This window comes from Pteropus vampyrus, unplaced genomic scaffold, assembly GCF_000151845.1.
Source record: "Pteropus vampyrus isolate Shadow unplaced genomic scaffold, Pvam_2.0 Scaffold76, whole genome shotgun sequence".
Classification (NCBI taxonomy): Eukaryota; Metazoa; Chordata; class Mammalia; order Chiroptera; family Pteropodidae; genus Pteropus; species Pteropus vampyrus.
Genome location: NW_011888857.1, coordinates 7,594,039 through 7,607,769, shown reverse-complemented (window position 1 = coordinate 7,607,769; position 13,731 = coordinate 7,594,039). Strand labels below are relative to the sequence as shown.

Below are 13,731 nucleotides of genomic sequence, written 5' to 3'. Positions count from 1 at the left end.
ATATTTGATGGTTGGTTCTGACGACTGCATCCTGCCCAAATTCCTGTTTTCTGTTTTGTTCATAGATCCAGAATCCAAGCACAACAGGGTAGTGTGGATTGGTGAGAGTGGCGTCTAAGGAGCAGGGTGGTCCATCCAGGCCACTCAGATGACATATTTCTTAATGTTTTTCAATATGTCAGTTGTTTTGCTGAGTTGCTTTAACTGCCCATTATTGAGACCTCTGTTATTACTAGGGTTATGTAAAAAGTGCAGTGAGGATGTAGTTTTCAACATCTATAATCCAATGGATTTTGGAAGCTCAGTTCTAAATATATGTTTCTTCCTGGAGTTTAATGACACAGCTATGAAAACAAAAGTGATGGTTGAAGAAGGATGAAAATTACTGGGTTACACAGCATTAAATTTTAGAAGCTACTCTTATTTCTGTTTTAAAACATAGACAGATTTCTTACAGTAAATTTATCAAAACAGGTAAGCCTAGATTTAGTATATTATGTATTTCCTAAATTACCTTTAAAGAGTAAATACGAGAAAGTTTAACAATTGATTTACATGTACACCTGTCCTTTGGTAATGTGAATATTTGATGTCAGATGCAGTTGACCCTTCAACAACACAGGTTTGAACTGTGTGAGTCTGCTTATACGCAGATGTGTTTTTCAATAGATATTGTCAATGTATTTTCCTTATGATTTTCTTAATAACATTTTCTTTCCTCTAGCTTACTTTATTGTAAGAATATAGTATGTAATACACATGTAATACACATGTATGTTATTGATAAGACACTTCCTGTCAACAGTAGACTGTTAGTAGTTGAGTTTTGTGGACTTTCGACTGTTGGAAGGAATCAGTGCCCATAATCTCTGCATTGTTCAAGGGTCAACCATATTTTATTTTATGCTGCTGGACAGAGTGTAAGCTGATCGGAGCATTTGGTAAATGCAAGTGCTATTTTTGGGCTCTGGGTTTGCTCTGGAGTGTGTATTCTTAGCAATGTGCTTTCAGTGAAAACTCAAAGCTCGGTCTTTGGGTTGGCTTTACTTTGAGCTCATATTTTATGAATTGCCACAATGATTGATATTAAATCCTTCGTATTTCTGATTTCTAGCCCATTAGGATGCATATAGTCATTTCCATTGATTTTACAGGAAGTTAGAAGAATAAAAAGAAGCTGATTTAAAGTTGTCAACTTCAAATCCTGCCTCTTCAGATAGGCCTCTGTTTTGTCAGGGGTTTGGTGATTATGTATAGTTATTATAGCCTTATCCTCTGTGAATGTGAAAGTGTGTCTGGGTCTAGAGCATCTGTGAGCCTCTGATTTTGTTTGTGAGAGAGAGAGCTAGAAAGCATTTATGTGTGAGAGGGAGTATAGTGTATGAAGTACTTCTATCCTCTTTAACTTTTCTGCTTTTCACAAAAGGCTGCAGTTTACATAGTATGCTCCATCTGGCTCTCAGGGAGCTGGAGCTAGCAGTCTTGTGGAGGGAGGTATAATTGGGTTAGGTACCCAGAAAGGGCTATATCCAGGGTGGTATGGGAGCAGCTAGGAGGCTCACCCAGCAGACAGATAAGGTTTCAGGTGAAGCCTGAAAGGAAGATGTCAAAACTGATATAATGTAAAAAAATAAGCAAGAATTAGCCTAGAAAGAAATTAGCTAGAAGAAAAGAAGCAGCAAATTGAAAGATGAAAACATAAGAGAAGTAGTAGGGATTGGAGATAATCTGAAGGAAATCTGCCGTCCCATTTCCCATTTTCAAATAAATGCATTGTATCAAGTTCCGATAGTTTGAAAATATTTTTTCAACTATATGTTAAATGCAGCAAAAATAACTAGATGAAGGAGTGGTCAGTGCTTGCAGTTTTTCAACTTTCTCTTCTAAAAGTTAGAATTATAAAATACTCTTTAACTATACTTGTTTGCTCTGTGCTTGGAACTCTGTTTAGTTCTGCATAATAGTGCCTGTTTTTGTCTTCAAGAAAAATGAAAGCCTCCCTAAGTCAATTCTCAAGCACCATACTTTGAGAGACAAAGCATGTATTTCTTAGAATCCAGTTCTTTATCTACTCATTATAAGAGTTTGCTAGATTGATGTCTTTTTCATTAAAAAGTCCAATGAGAGATGGTCGAGACATGGCATTTTGAGTTATACATCTAAACAGTACTCATGGTGGTGCTGTATGATGTTTTATATTTTTCAAATGATTTTTACTTATATTTTTAATCTTATAGATTAGAAAGACTGCACTCAGAAATGTTAAGTGATATAGCAATGGGCATGTTGCAGGAAGCAACACCCAATGGAGGAATTTGGATGCTCAGACAACTTTGTAAGAGGAAGGAGAGTTTATTAGGCCGGCGGAGCGCATGTGGCTCTAGACAGAATAAAAGGCACGAGTTTGTTCCGGTTAGAGTTCTTACAGCTTATTCCATGCAAGTTCCATGCAAGGGGTGTGTGATTCCTTTGTCTGAGGGTCTTCATGTACTTCCTGACTCAGGATGGAAGGGGGAGTTTCAGATGGGGGCTACAAGGGGAAAGGAATTTCTGGACCACTAGTCCTTCTATTTACAGATGGTTTCTCATGTAGATGTGACAAGTTTTTAGAAGGCCATTCAGAGATCTATAAGATGTTGTTAATCTATAATGGCTGAGTTGGTCATTTCTGCAAGCCTTTTCCTTTGCATTTTTCAGTTGCCTCCTCTCTTAGGCACAGTCTGTTTTTGTGCTTTGCTTATAACAACTATTAACTTTTAAAATAACAGATCCTATAACAAAAAGATCTGACTACAAAAGAAATTTTTTATCTTAATTCAGACACTCTGAAACTTATCCCAGAGAATTTAAAACAATTTTGAAAGTTAACAAAAGAACAGAATACATCCTAATAATAATAATAATAATACAACAAGAATAACTAATATTCATTGACCTCCTCTGTGCTTACAACTGCATGAAATACTTTGCATGCATTATCTCATTTATCTCATTTGCTTGCACAAACCTTATGAGATAAACATTAATACCATTTATATATCTGATAGCTTTGAATTTCTGTCATATTCTTAAGTTGCTTTACTTGCAACCACTTTGGGTCAACTCCAGCAAAACGCTCTGATAGAATATTAAATCTTACATGGTAAGAACTAAGAGATAGCAGTGGACATCCCTATTGAATGTTTTCCTCTCAACAGTTTTGTTGACTATGGATTAATAACTGCATTTATTAGAGTTCAATTTATTTCTTAGTAGGTGAGATTAACTTAGTTGGTGATTTCTTTTGGAGGCTGTTGTGAACAACTTAGCTCCAGGAAGATCATGAGTATTTTCTTCCAGTATTTTTTTCTTTAAACTTTGGTTTGATTTTTGAATTCCTGTTTTATCCAAATGCAGATTTTTAACATATTCTGATCAATTGGTCATTTAAACATTTTTTTTCTTTCTTATTCAATTTAGAGGGAAGAACTGGTAGGGAAGCAGACTATACTTTTGATGGAAATGAGGTAAGTTGAATATACATTAGCTTCCTATAAGTCAGAACAAAAATCAGACTAGGTTAGAAATGTACTTCCTATGAATACTTAGGTCTTTGTACTTTATTTATTCATCGTACATTCTTTCTGTTTCATCCTCTAACCTATTCATCGTTTAGTAAGTAAAGCAAATTCCATGTTTCAGGCAGATTTAATATTGGATCTTTCTAGATATTATAAGAGAACAAACCCAAGCTTAGAATTGATTTGAGTCTCCCTGTGAAATAAACTCAGATATGCTGAGACTTGATATGCAGTATAATAGTGTTTGGCTTAACGCTTTGCTAGAGTATAATGAAGGTATAATATATGACAGCTTTTTTATGTTACAGTTATTAGTCTGTGATTAGTGCTTACTGATAAATATGCCAGCATTCAAGTCACTCAGCCTGAATTAAGTAAATATATTAAATAAAATAATAAATAATAAAATTAAATACTCCTTGTAAAAATACAGAATTTTCTTGACCAAAGGCCTTATTTTATTCATAAAACTTATAAAAAGATACTAACAATTTAGATTTCTTATATACAGAGTATAAGCATTTTGAAAGTATGTCAAATAAAATAATCTTTCTATTAGACTCTAGTTGACCCAGAGCAGTACTCATGGAGGTACATGTCCTTGAATTGGGTTAGGAGTTTCCACCCAGATAAAAAAAAAAAAAATCTTTAAAAATGCTTTTTTAGGAATGATTGAAATTCTCACCTTGGGAAATACACCCTATCAGAATAGGTTGGCTATATGCTAGTTGCCTGGATAAATTGGCTAGATAAGCTGGTTGACTTAAGATTCTCAGAAGTTTTGAGATTTCTTTAAAATCTTAGCGACCAAAATGCTGAGAGAAAAAGAACATGAGAACTGAGAAGCCTATGAAAATCATTTAGTCAAGTAATTTTTACAGCATAATTTATAGACCACCTGACTAAGAATAAATGAAGTTCTTAAAAATGCAGGCTCTCTTGGGCCCAACCTCTAACTACTAATCAGTACTGTTGAGGATAAGGTTAAGGAGTCATGATTTTAAAAAAGTACCTAGATGATTCTTATTGCCATTAAAGTTTGAAAACTACTGTCATAGAGTCTCCACAACTAAAGAGATGTAATGTGACACAGAGAACATTTATTGAGTAAATGAATCATGGTAATTATTTAGAAAATTAAAGTTTTCTAGTCTTTAGAGTAGACTGAGGAAAGTTTTATCTTATGAGATTGACACAATTTAAATGATAATAAATATATTGTCATTTTTATTTTGTTCATATTGACATAATAATAATACACTCTTCACAAATTGTTTTATGTATTGCTCAAGTTAACTTCAATTACAGTTCACATTCTTTGCTTCTGTGTGTATCTTTCATATCTATGTATATCCCAAACTTTTATAACAGAAAAACAATTTCATGTCATATTTATGCTGTTCCTTATTCCTTTGCACATTTAAGAGCAATAGTTATTGCTTCCTTGTCTTTAACCTCAGATAGGTCTTCATTTGAAACAAGTTTGCTGAGATTTTTAAGGCTTTACTTTTGGCTTGCCAAGTTCAAAAATTTACTTAATTAAATTCAACCATAGTATTTTAGAAATATATCTCATAGTTTTTTGGATTTTTAAAAAATTTTATAGGAAAGCAACAAGCGGCAGGTGACAGGGAAACAAATTCAATGCTGGGAGCACTGTCATACCAAAGTCCCTTTTAGACTCAACCTAGAGTTATGGCTAACACTTCTTTTCTAATGTAGAATGCTTTGGAGCAAAAGCAGCATCTGTCTGAAACAAAGAAGAATTACTGTAAAGCTTAGAGTTATTAAGTGAATATATTATTGAATTAGTCAATTTAAAAGCGACTGTAGCTTTTGCTTTCAGAAAGATGGAATAGACAAAATTTTTCCTATTCCTTCTGCTAAGTACAACTAAAAACTCTTGGCATTATATATAAAATAAACATAAGAAGACTCTGAAAGTTAGAATGAAGAAGACAGATTGGCTGGCAACCTTGGCACTCAAGGGACAGCACTGAAGTTAGTTCCCTGAATTTTCTCTTTGCTTTATATATTGTAGACTGGATGCTGGAGGAGCCAGTAATGCAACATGCTAACTGGCACAGACAAGTAAAGCACCAAGATAAGCCTATTCTCTCTAGCTAATGGACCAGGCAATGGGTAACCTAGGGATACAGAAAACTTTTAGTCAGTAACTGCTCTTTATAGCCAAACACCACAGGAAAAAAAAAAAAAAAAGGTCCTACCATCATCCCCTCAAAAAGAGCTCAGTTGTGGAGACTAGACTTTTCACCCCTGCCTGGTGGTAACAAGGCGTCCAGCTTCCCATAGTTAGTGTCAGAAAAGGCTGGATGGGGACCCAGGCCTTTTGTCCCCACTGGGTGAAAATGTGTCCCTCCCATGCACTCATTAGCATGATGTCAATGGAGAACATGTGGGAAACCTGAACTTTCACTCTCATCAGTGATAACAAGGCATTCAATCCTCTTCTGCTGGGTTGGTATCAAAAGTAGCCTGGTGGAAAGCGAGGTGTTTCACCACTGTCTAGAAGTAGAGAGGCCACCCCCATATCACTTCCTGCCGTGGTGACAGTGGAAGCCATGTAGGGAGCAGTAAGGAGGTGTCCTTGCCCTTTCCAGCCGGGTTGGGATCAGTGAAAGCTTAGGTAAGCTTGAACTTCCACCCCACCCCCACCCAGCAGCAATGTGAAACCCTTCTACTACCCTGCTACCCCTTCATATTCACAGAGGCTGAGAGAGGCACATGGAATTCTACTGCTACCAGGTAGTAAAGCATCGCTCCACTTACCACACAAGTCAGAGAAGACTTGCTAAAACAGAAGATTTAAATAAAATCTAGAGTTTTATAACACGATGTCTCACGAGTTTAGATTTATATAGAAAATTGCATATAATACCAAGAACCAGAAGGATAATACTGAGGTGACATAAATGTTAGAATTATCTGATTAGGATTTTAAAGCAACTCTCATACAAAGGCTTCAGTGAGCAATTGTGAACATTCTTGAAATGAATTAAAAAAAAAATAGAAAGTCTCAGCAAAAATAAAATGGAAGTTTTAAAGAAGAACATATTAGAAATTTTAGAATTGAAAAATAGAATAACTGAAATAAAAATCTCTCAACAGCAGAGTGGAATGGATAGAGGAAAGAATCACTGAACTTGGAGATAAATAAAAATTACCCAATCTAAACAAGAAAGAAAATGAAAAAAAAAAAAAAAGAACAGAGACTCAGGGACCTGTGAGACTATAACAGAAGATCTCATATTTGAGTTATTGTTGTCCTAGGAGAGGAGAGAGTGGGCTAAAGAAATATTTGAATAAATAGTAGCTGGAAATATATTGATTTGTTAAAAGACATGAACCTACAGATTCAAGAAGCTGAGGGAAACACAAACAGTATAAACCCAAAGAAATTCACATCATTCAAACTAAAACTAGTTCAGAAAACTCAAGACAAGAAAAAAATATTCTGAAAGCAGTGAGAGAGGGGAAAAAAACTCCTAAACCATAGAGATAAAGTATTTAAAATGACAATAGGTTTCTCATCAGAAACCATAGAGGCTGATGGAAGTGGTACAATTGTTTCAAGAGCTCAAAAAAATGCCAATATAGAATTCCATAGCCAGTGAAAATACCCTTCAAGAATGAATAAAAATTGAAGACGTTCTCAAATGAAGAAAGACTAAAGAAAATTTTCTCCAACACATCTACCCTAAAAGATTGGCCAAAGGAAGTTCCCTGACAGAAATAAAATGATAAAATAAGGAATTTTGTAACATGGGGAAGGAGGAAAAAGAAAACAGAAAGAGTAAAAATATGAATAAATACAATAGACTTTCTTCTCTTGAATTTTCAAAATTACATTTGGCAGTTGAAGTAAAAATTTTAACAATGTCTGATGTGGTTCTCTACATATGCAGAGAAAATTTTAAGACACTTATAAGCAAAGAGGTTTGGGGGTGTAAAGGGAAGTGAGGTTTACGTTAAAACATACCCACAGAGGCTATGGATAAAACATACACACTATAGGCTGAGGTAAATAATATATACATAAAATATAATCTCAAAACCCACATTAAAAAAAAAATCTATACAAAAACATATACCCAAAAACTGTTTCAATAAATCAAAATGGAATTATAAAAAAAAGGCCCAACAACCCACAGGAACATGGCAAGGCTGTCTTCACTTACTACTCCTATTAAACATAATACTGAAAGTTCTTGCAGTAAAGCAAAAAAATAAAAAGATTATGGATCAGAAAGGAATAAATGGAACTCTTCCTATTTTTTATTTTATTATTTGCAGATGACATGATGATTTAAATAGAAAATCCACCAAAATCCAGGAAAACAAAGACCAAAACAATAACAAAAACAAAACAAAAAACATGGCCCTCCTAAAACTAAGAAATGAATTTCATACAGAAATTAATTGCATTTCTATATATGAGCAGTGAACCTGTGGAAACCCAAATTGATGTATTGGTTAATGCAATTCCTCATTAAGACTTTTTATAAATAAAGATTTTTCTAAAATTTACATGGAAATGTAAAGGAAGTAGATGAGATAAAACAATTTGAAAAAAAGGAGAAATAAGTGGAAGGAATCACTCTACTCAGTTTAAAGATTTACTTTTTAGCTGCAGCCTAATCAAGACTTTGTGTTATTTGCAGAGAGAGGCACATAGATTAATGAAACAGTATAGAGACTGCAAAAATAGCCCACACAATCACAGCCAAACGATTTAGGACAAATGTGCAAAAGCAGTTCAGTGGAAGGAAGGATAGTCTTTTCAACAAAGAGTACCTGAGCATTTGAATATCCATAGGCCAAATTATGAACTTCAACCTAAATCTCACATCTTATGCAAAAATTAATTCAATGTTCATTATAGTTTTAAATGTAAACCATAAAATTATAAACCTTTTTGAAGAAAAAATAGAAATTTTTTAGAAACTAGGTCTTGGTGAAGAGTTATTAGACATGATACAAAAGCATAATTTATAAAAGTAAAATTTGATAAATTGGACTTTATCAAATTTAAGAACTTTTATTCCATTAGGATCATGTTAAGAACAGACAAGTACAGACTGGGAGAAAATATTTGCACATCGTGTATCTGACAGCTCTTATTTTTGGTATATAAAGAAATGGCAAAACCCAGTGGTATTAAAAAACAACCCAACCAAATGGGCAAAAAACATGATGAGATATTTCTCTAAAGAGGGTATATAGATAGCAAATAAGCACATGAAAAGATGTTCAATATCACTAGTCATTCGCAAATTAAAAAAAAAAAAACAAAGTGAGATTACTATACTCCTATTAGAAGTGCTAAAATATAAAATAGTGACAATACCAAATGTTGGTGAGGATGCAGAGAAACTAGATCTCTCAAAATTGCTGATGGGAATGTGAAATAGTACAGTCACTCTGGAAAACTGGGCAGTTTCTTTAAAAACTAAACATAACACTTACCATATTACTCAGTAATCACACTCTTAGGCATTTATCACACAAAAATGAGATCTTATATGCACACAAAAACCTGTGCACAAATGTTCACAACAGCTTTTTTTTTGTAGTAGCCAAAAGTGGAAGCAACCCAAATGTCCTACAGTAGGTGACTGGTTAAACAAACTGTGGCACCCTACCATGGAATACTGCCCACCAATAAAAAGGAAGAACAAATTGATATATACAACAACTTGAATCTCCAGGGCATTATGCTGAATGAAGAAAAAAAAATCTCAAAAGACCGCATCCTCAAAATGACAATATTATAGAGATGGAGAACAAATTAGTGGTTGCTAGGAGTTATGGATGCTGAGTGGGAAGAAAGTAGACAAAACTTTAAAAGGGGTAGCACAAGGAAAATCTTTGCAATGGAATAGTTATTTATCATAATTGGGCTGGTTCTTACTCGAATATACATGTGATACAATGACATAGAACTACAAACACATATTGTCCTCATGTCAGTTTCCTGGTTTTGACATTGTACTATAGTTATGTAACCATTGGGGAAAACTGGGTGGAGAATACACAAGATCCCTCTGTACTATCTTTGCAAATTCCTGTGAATCTATAATTATTTCAAAATGAAAAGAAAAAAAAAGTGAGTGCAATTTATTTAACATTCTTTAGTGCCTACGGGATTTTCTTTTACTCACACTCAAATACTGAAAAAAAAAAAAAACATATTGCAGTCAGTTTTTGAAGACGGATATATTGATAATACAGAATATCCATTCAAATTTTAGATTGAGGCAGAGATGACTAGAATCATTCAGTTTAGTCTATTAGAATTTTATAGTTATAATGAATGGGCCTTTTTACAAGACAAGAATATGTAGAAATTCCAGGCTCACTATTTCACAATTGTTTTATACTGTCAAAGGATAGTCTGTGCTTTCATGATTGCTTAAATTTTAAAGGGACTAAATCCTAGAGAGTTACCTCTGATTTATAATTAACATAGGTCGTCTTTTAACATTGATATAATTTTAGAGATCCAGAAAATGCATGTGAACTAAAAAGTTATGGTAAATATGTTTATGATACCACTAGAAATTAAACAAAAATTAATTTTTAAAAAGCCAACATTTATTGAGAATCTCCCTTGTGTTAATCTTATTTAATCTCATTGTAAAGAAATTGTGGCATAGAGAGGTTAACTTGCTCAAGTCTACATATATAAAGTAATTAATTTGGCATAATTAAAAAAAGGTCGTGAGCAGTCTATAAAGTGAGACTATATAAATTGGGTTATTGTTTTATCTACAAAGTGTTGGTGCTAGGATTCTGAACTCAGGCAATCTGATTCTAGAGCTTGCTCTCTTAATCACTACAATATTACTTCTTTCCCCCCCCACCCCAATATTACTTCTTTAAGAATACCGTTTTAAGAATCCTGTCCAGAAGCATTTTTTCTTCTGAATTCCAATCTCCAAATCATTGCTACTTATGTTTAGAATATTCAGAATGGCTACTCTTTTTCTATGTTGATTTATATTGCCACATTTTGTTACTAGTGGAAGTTTGCATCATTTCTTCATCCAATTACTCATTTCATTCATTTTGCACCATTCCATTCAATTCCTTTATGGTTAGGGTCAGAGAAAGAGACATCTTGAGACATGAAAGTCATGGCCACTGAAGAGGGAAATGTAGGATTGAGAATAGTACAGATTTTCTTTTTGCCAAGGTCAGTGAGAAATGAGACAGTGGAATACTCAGCAAAAAGTATGAAGGAACCTATGTTATTTTATTTTACATTTTGCAAACTGAAGATATAACCACAGCTTTTGATTGGAAAGTCACAGCAAATTAATTTTTCCTAGAGTGAGAGATTATAAAGTTCCTAGTGTGATTGCTTTTGGACCATTTAATATATATATTTTTTGTCTGCTCCTATAATTAAAACAACTGTTCTCTAGCATAATTGAAAATATTGTTATGAGGAGTCAATATAATATGAAGCTGTAATAAATTTATATATTGTCTTAAAGGCAGAAATGTAGATGCACAGTTTATTATCAAGCTGCTATTTCAGAATTGAATGATCAAGATATTCATTATTTATTTTATATCTGATGTATTTTGGTGAGTTAGAGGAATTCATTTAAGGTCTACAGGCAGATAGAATCACATGTCATTGAAATAGGATTTTGATCACTTATTTACTAATAGACTCAGTTTTCCCACAGCTCTTCCCACTGGTTCAGTAAAACTTTAATACCATAGATGACATTTATCCTTTTATGGAATTTATATTGAATACTGTTGTATGAAAATTGATATGTGTTTAGTGTTATCTCTTTCTTGTTCTCCTTAAGAACACAGATAAATTACTGCTTTATTGTGGCACATTCTGAGACTTAACTTTTATAGCATTGGGTGTATTTCCAAGGTGCCCTTTGAATTCTTTTTTAAAAAATATGTCCATGGCACATTTTATCTCCTGTTTTCAAAGCTGACCTGCCCAGCACCACCTAGGTGTAATAAGATATTGTCTGTGATTTTTCAAGAAACAAGTAAATGAATTCCCAGTCTGGGCATGTGTTTCAGGTCATTTCTGCTAGCTGCTGCCTCTCCACAGCATGCTACTATACCTGTCACTGGAAATTGCTGGGAAGTTTCTCAGGAGCATTTGCTGTGGTGTGCCATCCATCAGGGAACATGAGGATATAAAATCCACTATACACCAAGTGAGGCATCACTCTTGCTTTAATTACAAGTGGTTTGTGTGTATTTATATTCATGTATGGCTTTTTCTTGGGTTATAAGTACAAATCCTTAAGAATTCTGGCAGTGCATTTTCCAAGATATTCACTTTAATAATTCTCATAAAATATTCGAAAGGCCTAAAATAGCCACTTAATTCTGCCCTTCCTTTTGGTCTTGTTCAGGATTCAGCACCATTAAAAATATACCTCCCTGTTCTCCATAATATGGTTCTTAATCATTTCTGTGTCTCAGGGTTTTTTTATGATTTAATAAAGCTACCTCCAAAATTCCTATTCTTTCTCAAACTCTCTCTTCACACACATATATATATGCCCACGCATGCATGAATACACATGCACAGGTATACACATATATACACACAGTTTTGCATTCTATTTCAGGTATTTCATAGCTCCCCTGAATTGCAGGTTTAGTATTTCTACAAAGAGAACTGAGAGTTTTTGTTGTTGAAAGTTATATGCCCCCCACTTGCATTATTAACAACATTGTATCTTCCCCATGGTACCATTAGCAGAGCCTGGGCAGCAGAGAGACCAGCTTGCTCATCCATGAAGAACCAACGGTAAGCAGGAATCAGTACTGTATTTTCTTGCATGGACACAAATGGGGTATCTTTTTGTGGTGATGCTCTCTTTCTGAGTTCAGTTATTTTTCAGGTCCTCATACATGATTTTTGAGAATTTATTAACTTTGGAAAAAAATCAGCTTCTAATGGGGGAAAAAGGTAACATCAGACATATTGATGAGGACACATAAAGCATAGCACTTTGGTTGCAATTTAATTCCTCAGTTTTACAAATGAGAAAATGAAGGATCTGAGAGGTTTAAAGACTTGACCAAAATCGTTCATATGTTTAAGTGGTAGATTCTTGACTAGAACTCAAGTTTCTGAGGACTAGTTCACCATTATTTCTCCATACATCATTTTTTCTTACCCAGAAATATATACCTAAGAATAATCATGAAGAAGTACAATTTATATAAAATCAAACTTTAATATCAAGTAAGAGAGTAATGTCCCCAAATCTCTTCCTTTGAAACAACAATAAGCTGAACATTTAAAACTCAACAACAAAAAAAAACACCCAAACTTCACACCAGCACATCTGAGCATAGGGTCTGCACATAAGAACTACCACTGGTCAGAACCCCGGGTGTTGGGCAGTGGACTAGAGGAAACAAAGAAGTTGCCTCTCACAGCCGGAGCTACCTGTAGGAAGAGGGGAAGGGGAGAAAGTGAGGCAAGTTCCCTGAACAGTCCTGCCTGGGAGAACTGTGAGCTCCATGCAGCCAGCAGCAGTGCCCGGTCATCAGAGTAGAAAGCAGAGAAGTGGGGATGGCAGAGAAATGACAGTTGAATTTTACCAGTCACAGTTGCAAAACTCAAGGCCGAGCCTCAGTCCCCATCCCCCAACCCAAAGAGCCCCTCCCCCATATCCTCTGAGACCTAACACTGCAGAGCCCGAGGAGAATCTGAGCAAATGTTACCGAAACTGTCGTTAACACTGACACGGACTGAGACTGAGGGTAGCAAGCCTATTAAACATCTATAAGAAGGAAAGAAAGACATTATTAAGGCTTTATATAAAGCAGGGATCCAAGAAGTTTAGATGCACCTACTGGAAACCAAAAGAAAAGCACCTTCTTTGCAACAGGCTAAAGAGAGATCTTTATATAATAAATCTTCTTTCTGGAAAAATAGCAGAATACACTTTCATTAATGCCCAGGTGGAGAAATAGTCCATTAAACACCATGAACAACCAAGGTGACAAGGCATCTCAAAAAAGAAAGAGAAACATCTCCAGAAAATAAGCTTACATACATAGAAATGTGCGATTTAAATGAGAGAGAATTCAGGATGGTACTTTTGAAAAAACTCTGCAAGATCCAAAACGATTCATATCTACAATT

General features: G+C 34.5%; 1 protein-coding gene across 1 annotated transcript in view; it reads left to right on the top strand.

The window, feature by feature from the left end:
- Positions 1–13,731, top strand: part of ANO5 (anoctamin 5) — an 84,637-nt gene that overhangs the window by 3,566 nt on the left and 67,340 nt on the right. The window contains exons 2-3 of the mRNA XM_011362601.2: positions 3,460–3,506; positions 12,331–12,381. Of these exons, the coding sequence (XP_011360903.1) occupies positions 3,460–3,506; positions 12,331–12,381 (98 nt within the window). The remainder of the gene's footprint in view (positions 1–3,459; positions 3,507–12,330; positions 12,382–13,731) is intronic.